This window comes from Phoenix dactylifera, unplaced genomic scaffold, assembly GCF_009389715.1.
Source record: "Phoenix dactylifera cultivar Barhee BC4 unplaced genomic scaffold, palm_55x_up_171113_PBpolish2nd_filt_p 001227F, whole genome shotgun sequence".
Classification (NCBI taxonomy): domain Eukaryota; kingdom Viridiplantae; phylum Streptophyta; class Magnoliopsida; order Arecales; family Arecaceae; genus Phoenix; species Phoenix dactylifera.
This window is the reverse complement of record NW_024068562.1, coordinates 19,144-36,809: the sequence shown is the minus strand read 5'-3', so window position 1 is coordinate 36,809 and position 17,666 is coordinate 19,144. Positions and strand designations below refer to the sequence as shown.

Sequence of the window (17,666 nt, the reverse complement as noted above, 5' to 3'; positions counted from 1 at the left end):
CTTCTCCATGTCATTATGCTCCCATAACTGTGGTTAGCAAGACACAATCCATCCCTTTCCACTACACATAAATGTGTTTTGAAAGGAAAGAGTTGAGGACCATCCTTAATCTAAAGAATAGTGTGATCGGTGATGGATTTTCCGTATCCCCTTGAACCACAAGAAGAATTTCCATGGTGATATGTAGTTTGATAGAAATGCATATTAAATCCTACATTCTTGCATACACAAATGCATTTTGAATAGTAATTCAAGAACTGAGAAGTTAAACTGGGAAAAAAAACTGAATATATTGTTGAAGAAAGAGATCAACGAAGTGCACACCTTATTTTTGATACTATTAAGCTTGTTAGGTTGCTGATTTATAGAAAATATCACAAGTTCTGAAAATTTACAGCATCTCTTTCCCTTCAAGGTATTTTTTGGCTGCAACTTGCAAAGCATAATTATATCAAAACCAAGGTTCGTTGTACCGACCGTACCGACGTACCAGTGGGCACCGGTACAGGCACGGTACTGGTACCATACCGAACCGAAGCGGTACTGTGCCGGTTCGGCTGGTTCGGGCCAAAAGCCAAAACTAATTTGAGGTCGGGGGGGGCCGGTACCATTCGGTACGGACCGGTACCGGGTCGGCTCGGGCCGGTACCAGGTTGGCACGGTACCGGTATGTACCGGCCCATCCGGTACCGGTACGTACCGCACCAGTTCTGTCCGGTACTGGTACGTACCGGCCCGCACCGTTCAGTACCAATCGGTACGGCAAACTTGACTCAAAACTCTAGTTCCTGAAAAAATAAGCTTTTCATTGGTTTCCTTTCCATGGAAACTTTTAGTACTTTCAACGATTTCCTTCCTGTTCTTTCAAAACCTCCCTAAAAACTGAAATTGTGATTTATTGAATCAATTTACAAATAAACAATCCAAAAGAACCATAGAAAATCATATCAATGCAAAGCTTAATGCTGGTCGCGAAGCACAATTTCTTTATTTCTCTTAATGTAAAACTGCTTCTATCTTCTGGAGAAAACAATTACAAGCTCAACATAAATAGTCAATATTTTCATCTTCAAAATTGTCGTAAATATATTTCATGACATAAGCAGTCACCAGCCTATGTAGAACTAGGTGGTGTTTCCTGCAGCTTCTATTCAAGTATGCAAAATCTCTTGCTAAATCATAGGATCTTGCTAATCTGTGATCATCCTATAACTCTGAATCTTTTTAGCTAAACTATGATTGTTAGAGCTCTCCTAGAATTACTGACCAGCAAAATATCTCAAGATTACATAATTGATTGACTGGAATATTAATGCTAAATTGAAAGTTTTCACTTATATATATATTCCCGTTCCATTTCTCTTACTTGTTTCAAATAAAATAAACTAAAAAGGTTGTTTTAGGATGTCTGGATTGTGAAGAAGAGAGAGAGAGAAAGAGAACTAAGAAGGAAAGTGTATGAAGGAAGGGGTTGTGAGCTTGAATGATACTACTCAAATAAACTCTCAGTTGCATGATCTTGTCATTTTTCTGAATTTACAACATGCAGCCAAACTTCATTTCAGATAAAAGCATACATTGCAAAATCACAAAATATCACGATTATGAATTACATGCAAGCGGGTGGGTCACTGCCAGCCTTTCCTTTCACTATCGGAAGCTCATTGGTACATCGCCTATATTCTCAGACAAGCTACCTTTCCATTCAAGAAGTTACCGAGGTTCCATGCCGAGCATGGAGAAAAAGATCTTTTAAGATGATAGACTAAAAGAATTCTTAAATAAATAACAAGAACATGATGCCTGAGAAAGTTGTTTTTATATGTTTGGTTAACCATGAAAAGTGGTACATTCCAAAGCAGCTTATATTTAGTTTACAAATGAGACTCTTGGTGTCGATTTAGTTGGGTTTATATGGTTGGTTGGGTGGATACAAGTGGATGAAGGGCAAGGAGGTGGACTACATGCCAACTTGCATTATTCTTCAGAAATCTGATACTTTGATCAGTATCTCTCCTTTATGATTGAAGAGAGAGAAAACATAACTTCAAGGTGTAAAGTTCCTCTGCTTCTTGGGGTTCCTTTCTGTATTCTGCAATTATGGAACTATGCAACAAAGCTTGAATACTTGGAAGCGTAGCTAAATTTATTATTATAAGGAAAGGCCAACTTTGATTTCTGCTGCACCTTTATTCAAAGCAGAGAGACCAGAATTGCAAACCCAGCAGCAAAATCCAAACCTTTTTCATTTTTCGTGAGATGTGCCATAAACTAGAGCATCTTTTATAAGGCTTTACCTGCCACTAAACTGAAAGGTGAATTAAGAAGCATTTGAAAAATATTTGGAACAAAATAACTCTCACCAAAGGTTACAAACAAATGTTATATTGTTCACATCAGAAAACATACTGGAAGATGGTTCCCATGGAAGGGTTAGATTTTTTTTTTTCAAGAATGAGTCTTCGTGGAAACTAAACCTCTCCTAAAAAGTGAAACTGTAATTTATTGAATCAATTTACAAGTGAACAATCAAAAGGACCATAGAAAATCACATCAATGCACCGCTGAATATTTGTTGTGAAGTGCATAATTTGTTTATTTCTTGCTGTGTAAAACTTGGAAAAAATGATTACAAACTCAACGTAAATAGGCAATGTTTTCATCTACAAAATGGTCATAAATATATTTCATGATATAAAAAATCACAACCTATGTAGAACAAGGTGTGCTTCCTGTAGCTTCTATTCAGGCAATTAAGGAGAAAAGCTCATCATGCCATGTTGCTCAACACCGACGCCTTCATTGGGTGCATCAGCGAATTATTGGAGAATCTCATCAGCCAGTGGTGGTTCAAAAATCTTTTCTAGCTCATCAAGAGTCGGCAATTGCAGAATATCCAAGTTTGTATCAGGTGCATCAGCGAATTGTTGGAGGATCTTTTCAGCTGGCAGTGATTCAAAATTCTCTTGTAGTTCATCAGGAGATGGATACTGTAGTGAGCTATCATGCGACTTATAAGAACAAAACTCCACCTCTTGGTCAAATCCTTCAGTGATCTGCTGAATTGGTAATACAAAAGGTTGATACCATATTTCTTGCACCTCCAGCTCTCTGCTTTCCATTGTAGGAAGTTCTGTACCACACAATTCTTTGCGAGCACTCGGCCTCAGATAAATCTTGCAAACAACCCAGTCATCCAGCTGCCATAGAGGACGAGAGGCACAGAGTTAATATAATAATGAAAGATATTTCATTAGCAACTACTAACAAGAGATGTATGATATTTATGGAAGCATGACAAATACCTTGTTTCGGTCCATCGTCATAGCTGCATCACCACATCTTCTTCTAAGGTTCTGGATGGAGTACTCTTCCATCAACCAGATGCTCTTTTCCTCCTTGCCCAAGGGGGTGCGTTCCATATAGATGAAGTTTTGCTTGGAGCCAATGACCTGGCCCTTGCTGTTGAGCACTAGCTTCACCGATTGGGTAGATTTCCAACGACCTTGGCCTGCAACCCGAGATGCCCTTGTGCTGGCTTCTGCATTTGGATGCTTTCGAGTGGTCCAGGTGAAGAAGAACCACTCCGAGTTTCTATTTTCCATGGCCATTTGACCTAAAGAAAGGAACCCAAGAAAAGGATGACGAGTTAGGAACCTTAATCATAGCAAATATAGATAGAGAATAAGAAAAAGAAGAGATCATGGTGTTGATATATATATATATAATATGTTTACCAGTAAGGTTGCTAGGGTGGTTTCCATAGACATCGGCTTCTTTGATTATGTCGCATGGAAGTGGCTGATGGAGGAGCTTCTCCTTGAGGAAGAAATCCAAGAGCTCCTCATCCGTTGGCTGGAAAATAAATCCAGGTGGCACCATCATGTATTCTAGCTGTGGTATCAGAAGATGAGAGGGAGTCGGCAAAGGAGACAGACAAAAAGTCAAATAGGAGAAGAAGACCAATAAGAAGAAGAAAAGATGGAGAAGAGTAAGGCACCTCTATCCTTCTTCTTTTGAAAGCGGGTTCCAATGTAGCACTAGCAAATTGTTTCAAATCAGCGTGAGCCTTGCGAGCTTTTGGAGTCAAGTAAATCTTGCTGATGACCCAGTCATCCAACTGCAAGTAAAGGATTAGAGATGCAACGTTAGAACATCAATTCCTACACTCAAGAAAAACACAGCAACAAGAACATTGACAGTTATTTAGGGTGATATGCACCTCATTTGTGTCCCTCATCTCACCAGCACTACCTCTCCTTCTAAGGTTCTGCATAGAGAACTCCTCCATCAACCAGATACTTTTGTTCTCGCCACCGTCCGAGTTCTGTTCCATGTAACAGAAACTCTTCTTCGACCCAATGGTGTTATTCTTGGAATCCACCACGTTCTTGACACCTTTCGTGGCCTTCCATCGTCCCAGGCCTGCGCGCCGAGATGCACGGCTGGTTTCGCTTGCGCCTGGATGCTTCCGAGGGGTAGAAGTGAAGAAGAACCACTCGAAGTCCCTGTTTGCCATGAGATACTCCACTGAAACAACCCAAGAAAACTCAAAGAAAGGGTTAGAAACCGTGAATCAAAAAAGAAGACAATGGAGAAGCACAAGATGATTACAAGCCAAGTCCTGGGGGTGGCATCCATAGACGTCAGCCTCCACAATAACATCGCAGGGAAGAGGCCACTGAAGTAACTTGTTCTTGAGGTAGGTGACGAGGAGAACCTCGTCGCTCGGTCTGAACAAGAAGCCCGGCGGCAGCATTGTCGTCCCAGCGACCTCTCTTGGACTCCAAGCTTCTCAGACGAAGATCAGAGGATTGAGGAGCAAAAGATCGCACAAGAGAGACGGAGAGAGCGAGAGAGGAAGAAGGATCAGGTGAGGAGGAACGACTGACCGAAGTACAGATAGAATACAGAGAGGCAGTGATTGACCCTCTAGATATTCTTTCACACAGGCGAACCCGCGCGCTAACGGTCACATTTTTGCTCGAAACGGTTGCAATCGCTGCCGGTTTTGCTCCGGTGGAAATCCTGGAGATTAGCTCATCTTTAGTAAACCGTTGTGTCCCCGGAAATCTTGGATTTGGCTGGCCCGGACCTCTCTTTCAACTAATTCCTTGTCTTCTCTGGATTCAGCTGCCACGTTCTATATTTGGATTAAATTTGGCCTCCGAAGGCCAAATTTCACTTCGATTTAGTTCTAGCTTGTTGCTATAAGGGCCTTACTGAGATTACGTTGACCCTTAGTTTGCAAATCCTGATACTTGGGAAGGTTTAGTAATTATGGTTTATGGGATTTCATGTTTGGAGGATTATGAGTTATTTGAGGCTAAGCTTCCTCAATCTTATCAATGGCTCAAGGGATTTGAAACTATCACTAATGATTTATTTTTTGCACAGCCTTGTACACGAACCATATTCAGTTGTTATGTTCACGAGAAATTCATTGAATTCTGTAACAAACACCAGCTGTTATTACTTATGTACAGCTTGCTGTGCACCGTTACCCAGGGTGTGACCAGGGACTTCAATCTAATTCAGATGATGATGCACCGATACAAAACCAGCATGCATACTCGTCTGCAGCTTTTTGAATTTGTCTACTGAAATGTTTGGCTACTGAAATGTTGATCAACACCTGGGGAATACTTTGTGGCACTAACCCACAGAATGTCTTATGGCTGCAACTGCATGGTGAGAAAAGAAAGACAATTTTTTGAGACCGTAACCAACCCATATTTTTGAATATAGCCATGTATCAATAGACTTTTGCTTTCCACTCCCACACCACAATCACCCACTAAATAAACACAGAATCCTTGATGCACTGATTTTTTATAAATATGATGGCATTTGATGACTTGTTATCTTATCTGCTCTTTCTCACGTTCAAACTTCTGATTCCAGAATCATGAAAGGAAGGACTAGAAATGATAAAGTGCATGGGTTAGTTAATTCAGCAAATTTGATGTTCATGCAATTAGGACAAAAAAATATTATAACATTAAGTTGTAAGGGCACAGATACATCCTCGGTATATAGAAAGCTCCAGCTAGGCCAAAAATCTTCCGGTGGAATAGAAAGCTCTAGCTCTTTAATAAAATCACAAATTTCAATTTTCAGTCTGAATGCTGCGCCAAGAGATGCCCTAGTCTTGATCCTACATGTGGGAAAACTGCTTTAATTCTATGGAGCAGCGTGTGCAGGTTCTAAAATGTTCTTTGCCAAAATATATGTCCGCATCAATTCAAAAAGGTGAAAAAGTAACACCAAAGAAGAAAAATCATATAAAGAATTGTAAGAGTCAGTTTCTATAGAAAAAATAGATATATAATATAAGCCTATAATTGATGATTTTTTAGAACCTAGTCAAAGGTGCTCGGATTGAACTTATATTGGTCTACTTGTCATAGCTTAGTATTTCTTAGATATCTCTAATCCACTAAGAAAGATCATCCAAAAATGACTAAAATCCACTCAGAAGTAATTAGAAAAGGAAAAAAAAGTGAGAGATTCGATATTTTGAGCTCTAACTTTCCCTTCCAAACTTCACCATTGATTCCCTCTGTCTCTAGCTCAAGTAGCCCCTTGGAGGAGAATTGGATCTCATTCTCCCATTTTAGATCTCTGTTAGTTTTTTTGAGCTCTTTTCTAGTCATTGATTTCTTAGTTTGAGCTCAGATTCCCTTTAACTTTCTCTATCCCCCTTGCCTTCCGTTCAGCTTCTCCCACAATTCTATTAAATCTAGATCACCCAAATTCTAGGAGCAAGATCCATTTTAAATCCAAGAATGCTTAAAGAAAAGAAAAGTTCAAGATAGAGGAGATCCTTAAGGGCCTCCTCCAAAAAGTTGGATACAAGTTAAATCATGCCAATCTATATACTACCAGAGAATTCTTCTTTCCCCTTTTTTTATTTTTCTTGCTATGAACTTGTTATCTCCATATATATCTTGTAATTGACTTGATTTTAATAACAATTCTTTGCCCTGTATGATAAGATTGGGTGTGTCTTTATTTTCTTACTTATTTCAGCTTAATTCTTGTATCTTAGTTAAGTAGATTGTGGTCTTTTACTTTCTTTTATTTTTAGAATATCTAAATGGATGGATAGAGTCCAAAATCTCTTGATCTAACTTCTTAGAAAGCTCTTGTACTATCAAAACCCTAATTGTAGCATTGTAGAGTGCGCATGGGGATTAAACTTTTGGTTTTTAAATCTCAGCCTCCGACTGCTTAATAGGTGTATGGTATATATGCCCTGGACTCCTTCTACATGAGGAAGTATGAGCCTAGGCCTTCATTCGAGGGGTTCTCCATCTTTTAGCCTTCCCTAATTGTACATGCAAGTCTTACTCAAGACTTAGGTTTTGTGATGTTGTCATTATCTACTCTTTTCTTTTGATTTTTTGGTTCTTTCTGATTTTAAAGGGCAGGTGATGACTCCAAACCTACCACAGACCATGGCCCTTTGTCTAGAGGTATTTGCACTGATAAGATGAAGGGACTATAATGCATGATGGATCATAGAGAAACATAGGCAGGCAGCAATCACATGTCATTGTCTCCCAACCAAAAATATGCAAATCAGATAAAAATAAATAGTTAATTTGTTACGAGGTAATATTGACTCATAAAAGGAAAAAAAATGATATATAAAATATGTGTCAATTAATACAAAATAAAAAAAATTACACATCGATTAAAAAAATTCAAAATTCAAATTGACTATTAAAAGAATATTCCAAATATATGCAAAAAAGAATATGCACATCAATTCAATGGTTCAACAAAAATTATGTCTAAATCTAAAGTATATTTGAAGTTTAATTTTCAAAAAAGAAAATTCTCAAACGAACATGACAAGAGCTAGATGCTAATTGAAGTAGAACAAAACTTGTGTATTGGATTTAGAGATTTTGAATTCAATGGTTGAACAAAAATTATGTCTAAATCTAAAGTTAATTTGAAGTTTAATTTTCAAAAAGCAAATTTTCAAACCAACATCACAAGAACTATATGCTAATTGAAGCAGGACAAAACTTATATATTAGATTTAGAGATTTTGAATTTCATTAAAAAGGAAAATATCAAGCCAACGCACAAGAGATATGTTCTAGAATAGACTAAAGCATTACATCATGCATCATATTGATGTAAATGTAGAAATAAAAATTTCCAACCAATACAGGCAATATGCGTCTATTATCATAGAAGAATGAAAGTCAAAAAAAAGAAAATTAAACCATGATTTGGGGTGGAAGTATTTTTCCAAAATTAATATCTAATTGCTAAAAATGGAATTGTGGTTCAAAAACAAACATCATGTCCTTAGAGACATTCTAATATCTCCATGTAACATATTGAATAGGGGTCTTTATTAATCAACTTGTATGCTATCTGATCATTTGTTTAAGTTGTGCTCAACTCATTAAATAGGTCATCTTAGATTTAAATTTGATTGGGTATAAATGGGAGATTTATTTCTAGCACTTTTCAGATTTCGAATTAGAATAAATAGAGAATACTTATGTTTGAATTTGAAAATTTTTATTATTAAACAATTGTAGGTTTCCAAATTTTATTTTTTGATTGCTTAAAAATATTAAGAAAAAATTATAGGGTCACTCCCTCAACTTAGGGCCTACCCTAGAGATATTCCTTCAACTTTAAAATTTCTAAATGAGTTCTTCAAGTTTCCAAATTAGTCCTCTAGATCCCCAACTAGCGGACGTTGTTAGATGGCCAACCAAAATACCCTCACCCACTCAAGAGTGCGGATAAATGAAGGGGTTTGAAGTGCTTTGAGATCTGTGCGGTGGGTGATATTTAACCATGGGCCATATACTATAGGTGCTTTGAGATCTGTGTAGATGAATGGAGTTCATAATGCTTTGAGACCTGGGTGATATGTTATCTTTATCTATGGGCCATATACTAAGGGTGAATGTATGAAGGGTTTTATGTGCTTTGAGATTTGCACGGCGGGTGATCCTTTTTCTCTCAGCTACTTTTTCTGAAGCAGTTGTCTCTGCTGTTCAGGCTGTCTTGTCTCGTACAGTCTCCGCTTGGGTTCCGGTGCTTGCCCCTTCCAATGTTAGGCTGTCTATGCTAGAGAATAAATGAAGAGGTTTTGAGTGCTTTGAGATTTGTGCAGTGAATGATCCTTATTTAACTTTAGGTTCTATACTAAGGATGCTTTGAGATCTGCGCAGGCGGATGAATGAAGAGGTTCGGAGTGCTTTGAGTTCTATGCGGTGGGTGATCTTTCACTATAGGCTATATACTAAGGATGCTTTGAGATCTATGCTATAGATGAATGAAGGTGTTCAAAGTGCTTTGAGATCTATGCAACAAATGATCTTTAACTGTGGACCATATAATAAGGGTGCTTTCAGATCTGTGCTATAGATGAATGAAGGGGTTCGGTGTGCTTTGAGATTTGCATGATGGGTGATCCTTATTGTGGGTCACATACTATTAGTCATATTTATTTTAGGATATCTAGTCCTATTTTAGCTAAATGAGGAATCCAACCCAAATTGTGAAAAAGGAATCTCGCTGGGATTATAAATAGGAGCTATGTATCTCAGTTTAGATGGTGTAGATAATCAATAAAATAAAAAAGGACTTAAGCCCTATTTTTGTGATTCTTCCATCTTCTTCTCGATTTCTTTTGAGAGATTTTAGTTGAGCGGGTTAACGAAAATCTTTCTTCTTCTTAATCGGATTATGTTGGTATTAGAGCCAAATTTCTCTACATCTATGGGAGTAAGTTGATATGATAGCCATGCTCTTACCTGATGGAATTCTATCTTGATCTAATTAGATCAAGTTAGTATTAGCGCTTTGATCTTCTACATCTATAGGAGTAATTAATATCAGAACTAGATTCCTTTACATTTATGGGAGTAAGTTGGTATCAAAGTCAGGAATTCTTCTTTCTCCTCGATCAAATTAAGTTGGCATCAAAGCTTTGATCCTCTACACACTACAGAAATAGTACCTTTTACCGACGTTTTTCACAGCCTTTACCGACACTAATAAGCGTCGGTAAAAATTCCGCCGATGTCAGAGAAAGCATCGTAAACGCATCGGCGATAACTGAGTGGGAAAGGTTTTTGCTGATGCTAAAGAAAAGCATTGGCAAAACCCGGAATTTACCGACGCTAAAAAAAAGCGTCGGTGTAGGCGCTTTTGCCGACGCAAACACGCATCGGCATAAACTACTACTCGGGCGTGCCGCCATAGTTGCTGGGATTTTTGCCGACGCTTATAAGCATCGGTGAATAGTTTTACCGATGCTTTTAAAGCGTCGGCGAAAGCGTTCCAGCCACTGGTTTTTAACGACGCTTTAAAGCATCGGGAGAGGAATTTTTTTAAAAAAAATATTAGAAAAACACATGCATATCATAAATCAACATTTACATCAATATAAACCTGCATTACATTTACATCAACACAAATATTCAAATCATGCAAAACATTCATATTGTCATATATGATTAATAAGTTTAGAATTACAATGTACTTTGAAAAATATAAGAAAGATATATATAAAATTTCTTAAATAACAGTCTAAAAAGTAAGAGGGACCAAATTCAGCACCATCATCATCTCTACGAGTTGTTGAAGTATCAAAAATCTACAAAAAAAAAGAGAAACTTTAGATGTTAGGATATGAAAATCATTAACTCATGCAAAATAAGTGATAATTATATAAAGTCATCAAATACATATAGTGATTTACCTAAGGAGGGAGAAATCGTTGTAACATAGATGAAATATGCTCGAGCTGAGACTGCAAAGTTTGTTAGTTCTACTTCAGCTCCACCAACTCTGCCTGATGGCGATCCTTCATATCTTCAATTGATGCCCGAAGTCTACTAACTTCTGCATTGTACTGCCTTCTCCAGCTTTTTTTGTATACATGCCCATTGCAGACAACTGAGTGGGGGTAACTCCAACGCCATAACCCCTCACTCTACCATAATGCTCTGGGCCTAATAATTCAGCGAGCACCTGAGCTTTGACATGATTGGTCGTGTCAGATGATGATGACTCCCCGACGTGCTCTAAAATAAGAGTTGTTGCCCTGTCCTATATCTCTCAAAAGAAAAAATCATATTAATGTATGCCAATAATAGAACTAATAAAAATATCGTTGAAAGATTCAAAAATGAATACATACAACTATATCTCTTGACTCCTTTCGAACAAAACTGCTATCTCGGTGGGTGTGAGTCATCTTATAAAACTCCACCTTATCAGGCTCCCTCCCATTATCATCCATCTATAACAAAAAGTATATTGGCAAGCTAGTTATCATGATATATGCTATATGATAGAGCAGTTTAAAATAGTTTCAAAGAGTTTCAAAAAAACTTACGAATTCAGCTCTACGTCGAGCATAACTCATCGAGCCTGGAGTATGAGGAATAGTCTGTACCAATGTTGGAATATGTCTTCCCAAAAAAAGAATGAACAATATAAATTTGTAATCTAAATTATTAGTAAATACAATATAAGGTATTGAAAAAAATATATACAACCTGAGCTTTCATGGAAAACTAATAGTGGACAAGCTCCCTCTACTGATGAGGGATTACATCAGGAGGAAAAACACGGGCAATCTCCTCTTCTGTCATACCATCGTGCTTCCAGTCTACCTTTAACTTGGCCCTATATTCTTTTCACTTGCGGTTGACGGACTTCAGCACCCAATCATGGCTCTCTCTTTAAGGAGCAAAAACTTTTTCTACATCAAAGTAATTAAAGAATGTTATAACAATGTTAAATCAAAAAATAAAATTATAATAGTAAACAAATTCAATTCTTTACCTCAATAACTTTAATAAGCTCAACCTTATTTGAAGGAAGCATTTTATTTCTTTTCGTATAGTTGAGCGAACACAACTGACCCTTCCACTCAACCGATACTAGAAAAATCGATAAAATGCTTGCAGCCCTCTTGATAGGCTGCCCTAGTTCATTGCAATGTACCACGATCTTCTCATCCTCGCATAAGCTCCACATGTCCCATGCTCGAGTGGGTCCTCGTGTCCTCCTCACTCTGCCCAGTCCATCTATAAAATAAAATAAAATATCCATCCATTAATTAAAATATTAAAGGCAAATAATTTAATATAATTAGATTGTAAGAAAAATTAATATATAAAATATAAATCAAATTACCCTGGATGTGCACGTCATCCATGTATGGACAATCAGTAGGTGGAACGTGCTCAGACTGAGACTCGTGCTGAGTATGGGACTCATGCTGAGAATGGGACTCGTGCTGCTGGGGCTCGTCAGGCTGCTGGGACCGCAGGGACTGATTGGAAGAAGATCCCACGGACGTGTACTGAAACTCAACATCTCTGAATCATTTTTCTCACAGCATGTTGTTACCTAATATGCACAAAAAGAAACAATATTAGTTAAATAATAAATAAAATCTATATGAATTGATAATTAATTAAATGTGACCAGCTGAGCAATTGAAATTGACCTTGTCAACAATTATCTTGCAAAGAGATCGCAGCAATCCTATAATCACAAAGAATCTTTCTATTGCCAACATGGCATACGGCAAATGGCACAAAGAGAGATTGGTTTATAAACTATATATATATATATATATATATATATATATATATATATATATATATATATATATATATATATATATATATATATATATATAATGGTCTGGCTGGGTTAGAATATTAAGACATCCAACCCCTTAACCTGGAAATGAACTAATTCAATTAGTGAGAATTGGAACCAAACTAATCTATATTATTTAGACCTTGCACTGATAATGTACTTCTTATTATCTGATGAAATATTACTCAGAAAACATTTCTATATCAAGAACAGTTGCTGACCATGCCAGGGACCTTCTCTGTTTTTCAGTTACTATATTTTGCATAGGTTGTCATTCTTGGATTCCATCAGCGCACGTATCTGTAGTTTGATGCGGTAGAAATTATTATAAGGGCTTAAGGTTTTCATTTCTTATTTAGGTAGAGTTAGTAGTCTATGACATTAGAGTTTATAGTGGTGGATTAGAATCTTCGCACATAATGTGAAGATTTATTTAGAATTATCTGAATGCATTGCGGTGTCCTCCTTCCTACCAATATTGGCCGGCAGTTTGGGGGTTGGAAGCATTAATTGCTTCAGAGCGTTTGGTCTGTGGTCTCCATATTTTGCATTGCATAAGCTTATGTTTAAACACTGAGCCTTCAACAGTAGACAATAAAAGCCATGTTAATTTTCTGAAAGTGAAAAATATTTGTCAAAAACTGGGCACTGTTTCAGTGAAAACAGGCGGAGGTTCCATCTTCTCTCTTTTGTTTACAGTGATGCTAATCTCCTCGACCATGTAACCAAAGAAAAAACAGTAAAAAGGACAGAAGACCTATCCTGCACCCACAGCAAGCGGGCCATCCTGCTCGTGATGCTCCCAGACACGCCTAAACAAAACTTCCATGAAATGTTCTTTCTCTATCTTGTAGCAGAGGACTAAGAAACAAGCCCCGTAAAAATAGCTGCCCATTTATATTCCTTTTTTGGGGGGGTTTCGAATAAGGCCAATAAAATCAAGAACAAAATGCAAAGAAGGATTACAGAAATTCTATATAGAATCAGAAAAATCAAGTGCTGCAATAACAACCGAGGAAAATCTAAGAGGCAAGATAACGTAAAAAAACCATATAAGTATCCAAAAATAAGCACCACAAATCACCGCAAATAAGATTAGAAGTAACAGACAATACATCATGCATATAAATAAGGACTTCATATAGGCATTGTTTCTATGGACCAATCCACGAGTTACTAATATTTGGTTAATTCTAAAATTTGAAATGCCGGAGAGGGTTGGGAAAAAAACTCTCCTGCTATTAAATGCCAGAGAGGAGGGAGGAGGAGAGGAGCTTGCCGTCGGACGTCGCTCGGCGCCGGAGAGGACAAGGGTCGGCCGCTCGTCGTCGGAGAGGAGGGAGGAGGAGAGGAGCTTGCCATCGAACGTCGCTCGGCACCGGAGAAGACAAGGGTCAGCCACTCGTCGTCGGAAAGGAGGGAGGAGGAGAGGAGCTTGCCGTCGACGTCGCTCAGCGCCGGAGAGGATAAGGGTCGGCCGCTCGTCGTCGGAGAGGAGGGAGGAGGAGAGGAGCTAGGGCTAGCCTTGATCGGGATGCAGAATTTGGAGGGGAACGGCCGCTACGTTTTGATGTCAATTTTACTTCTAACGATGCGTATAAGCATTGTCTTAGACCACAGTCTACGACGACGCTAATTAGCGTCGTCTATGGCCGTCGCTTTTTAAAAGCATTGGCAAGTTTTGGCGCTAGTCCGAAAAGCGCTGACGCTTGGGAAAAGCGTCGGCAAAAAAGGGTCGTTAAAGCACGATTTTCCTATAGTGCCACCTGTAGGAGTAAGTTAGTATCAGAACCAGATTCCTCTACATTAATGAGTGTAAGTTGGCACCAAAGCTAGAAATTCTTCTTTCTCCCCAATCGGATTAGGTTGGTATCAAAGCTCTAATCCTCTATATCCATGGGGGCCTCTATTCATGGTCCAAACACATGAACAACAAGCAATCAAGAGAAGTTCTATCCGTGTTTCAAGTACATCAAAGGAAAAAGACGAGTATGGATGCTAGTTCTTCCTCGACGGATAATGAGACAAAGGGACGTCTCATACAACTGGAGGAGAAGATTGGCTGACTCACTAAGATCATCTCCAGATTGGTGATACCTTCAGCATAAGCACAAGCACAAGCAACTCCTATTGCCAAGTTGTTTCCTACATCTCAAGATGGCAATCCACCATCCAGAAAGGAGGATGGGATAAGCAGCCTACAGGTACAAAAAATCTCTCTCGTCAACTATTTAAAGTTAAAGGTCGAGTCGAGAACCGTTAGCTAGACCAGTTGAGACATACTTTACTGTCTATAGATACTCTAGCATCCAAAAGATAGCTTTTGCCCATCTCAAGCTTCTAGCAATGGTCTTACCTGGTGGAATTCGTATATGAGGAAAGCAACGTCTCAAATCTAACATAGAATAAATTCAAGAGTCTAACCAAGTTGTTCTACCCAATCAACCATGAGAAGAATCGGTGGATCAAGCAACAGTACCTATGGCGTATGATCAGTCTATCCAAAATTACACTACCGAGATCCACAAGCGAGCAATTTCATTCAGAATCTCCATCGATCACGTAGTTTTTATCAAGTACATCGAAGGTCTCCACGAGAGCATCCGAAAGAAGCTAAAACTCTTCAAAGGTAATGACATTAGCGAAGCCAATGTGAAGACCATAAGGATTGAGGAGAAGAATCGACCTAGGGAAGGTAAAAAGGGGGACAAGTTTAAGAAAGGCAGCAAAAAACCAAGCCAAAAAGGAGGAGCAAGGCAAGAAGCAAGCCAACACGACTTGGAGAAATTCTTGCGATTATTGTAACCTCCATGGACACACTACGAAACTTCACCTCGACCTGTGACCGAAGAGGAAGATATAAAAGGATGAGGACCCGAAAAAGAAGGAAAAGACAGTTCTCAATACTGTAGAAGTTGAGGATCTGCCTGAGTTTGAGCAAGCATACTCCAAATTGAGCCTGATGGCGAGAAACTCGAGACAACAACTCAAGCAAATCTAGAAGCACGAGCGAAACTCTTTCGCCTAAAGATCTAAGTAGAACATCATAAAGACTATTATAGATCTTGAAAACCAGAAGAACCTCATCTCTGACAATTTGGTTCGGAAACTGACGTCGCAGAGAAAGCCTCATCCACATCCCTATCCTCTTGATTAGATTCAAAAGGGCGTTGAATTGAATATCACTAAGCAGTGTACCTTCAAATTCGCCATAATTGAGATGCATATTAATAAGGTAACTTATGAAGTACTTTTTTCAAATGTTTGTCAGATTATCTTTAGAAGTCTGTACTTTTAAGATCGAGATGCAGTCTTCTATCGACGTCTGAAAAAGTATTATCTCATAAAAGATGAAAAGGAGTTTATGATCAATGCCTCCAAAATACAAGATAATATTGACCTTGTAGCTGCTACCCAAGCAAAACGACTTGTTAATACCTGCAACAAGTTTGTAATAATAACCACCACCCACCCAAGGCAATGCTCTTTCCCGCACCATGGAAGGCAGATGTGGGATGATCACTCTTAGGCTCTTTGGCACAAAAAGACCAAGTGCTAGTTATTGACATAAATTGGGCGAAAAGAAAAATAAGCTGCTCTATAGAAGCAAATCTCACATGAAACATATCCCAGCTGGGTATCATAATCTCCCCTAAAAGCAGGCTATTGAATAAAAACGAGGCCAAACGCATTTCTATTGCTGCTGGCATGTATATCTTGATCATAACTGCTGCAATATTAATCACAACGCAACAACATCGTCAAAATCTTCTTCATTAAAAGAGATGAAATCAAACAAAAAAAGTTACAAGATGAAAAACAAACAACGACGAAGAACCTGTAACAGCACAATAACATCTGATAGAATACCATCAAAAGAGTCACATTAGTTCTGGGTCCGATGTGCATTGTTCAGCACTTATCAGTCTCATAGACCTGACCATGTGCTCATCAGAAGCCCGGATTCTGCTTAACCTCTCTTGTACGGCCAGGAATGAAGGGGTATCAAAAGCTTCAGAAACTCTCTCATGGTAAAGCAGGTCTTCTGCAAATTAATCAGAACTTGCCTAGCATATTCCCTCAGTTCCTCTTCTGAATCACCTCTCAACAGATCAATCAGGACTGGTATAGCACCAGCTTCCACCATAGCTTCCCTGTTCACTCCTTCATTACTTAATTGTGCAATGGTTCCTGCAGCTTTCTCCCTAAGGTCACCATTCCCATTTCGCAAAAGCTCAGTTAGAAGTGGAATAGCACCCGATTCTCGCACAATTGAAATGGAATGTTTGTACCCTGAAAGATCCCACAAGACATCTACAGCTGCAGATTTTGCTGCTTCTTCATTGCCCTGGAGAATCCTCACCAGCTCTTCCACAATCAACACAGCGTTCTCCTCTGCCACGGCCAGTACACAAAAGACATCCACTGCAATTTCTTTCCCAAGGGGTTCAGGTTCTCTAGGCAGCTCCACATACATAGGTATTGCACCAGCTTGAACTACTGGCCTAAGATAGTCAAAGTGAGATGAGATAATACCAAGAACATTACCAGCAATGATGCATCACGTAGTAATTGAATGAGTGCCGGAATAGCCCCCAAGTCTACAAGCATATGCCGAACTCTTCTAGCAACCCCAAGCAACCCAATGGCTTGAGCAGCTAGAGTCATTGAGAACAATTTACCAGATGATACAGCTTCAAGGAGGAACGGAAGTCCGCCAAGGTAATAGCCCTCCTCACCTCTCACAACATTGCCTGAAACTCTTATAGAACCATAAAACAACAATTGCAGAAGGGTACTTTCCTCCACTCCTCTCTTTGTATTCTATTTTACATTACTAATATATGTAATATATCAAATTGTATTCAGCATTATATGGTCTATAGATCAAAATAATCACAAGCTCTAGCCTTTAAACAAGAAACCAGATACAAGCTTTAGCACCATGGTAAAACTTTACTAAGGCACAATAAACAAGCTACATCCATTGTCCAAGTAGA

At 38.6% G+C, this 17,666-nt stretch overlaps 3 protein-coding genes and 1 long non-coding RNA gene across 4 annotated transcripts; all 4 read right to left on the bottom strand.

Moving 5' to 3' along the window:
- Positions 1–2,495: 2,495 nt before the first annotated feature.
- LOC120108212 (NAC domain-containing protein 2-like) lies at positions 2,496–4,915 on the bottom strand. Its single transcript, XM_039121792.1, has 4 exons — positions 4,223–4,915; positions 4,001–4,120; positions 3,306–3,894; positions 2,496–3,200 (listed from the first exon to the last, which is right to left on the bottom strand). The coding sequence occupies exons 3-4, from the start codon at positions 3,609–3,611 to the stop codon at positions 2,820–2,822; spliced, it is 687 nt and encodes a 228-aa protein (XP_038977720.1). The 5' UTR covers positions 3,612–3,894; positions 4,001–4,120; positions 4,223–4,915; the 3' UTR covers positions 2,496–2,819.
- Positions 3,845–4,759, bottom strand: LOC120108210 (NAC domain-containing protein 68-like). The gene is made up of 3 exons (XM_039121791.1): positions 4,615–4,759; positions 4,223–4,530; positions 3,845–4,120 (listed from the first exon to the last, which is right to left on the bottom strand). Exons 1-3 carry the CDS (start codon positions 4,757–4,759, stop codon positions 3,845–3,847), a joined length of 729 nt encoding a protein of 242 aa, XP_038977719.1.
- A 6,319-nt stretch (positions 4,916–11,234) lies between the features above and the next one.
- Positions 11,235–11,682, bottom strand: LOC120108215. The gene is made up of 3 exons (XR_005509676.1): positions 11,550–11,682; positions 11,387–11,462; positions 11,235–11,290 (listed from the first exon to the last, which is right to left on the bottom strand). It is a non-coding gene; the product is annotated as an uncharacterized LOC120108215 (long non-coding RNA).
- A 4,742-nt stretch (positions 11,683–16,424) lies between these two features.
- Positions 16,425–17,510, bottom strand: LOC103698141 (vacuolar protein 8). The gene is given in 3 exon segments (XM_008780129.4): positions 16,425–16,720; positions 16,723–17,226; positions 17,229–17,510. Coding segments are annotated over 3 exon segments (783 nt in total). The 5' UTR covers positions 17,335–17,510; the 3' UTR covers positions 16,425–16,547.
- Between the last annotated feature and the right edge of the window lie 156 nt (positions 17,511–17,666).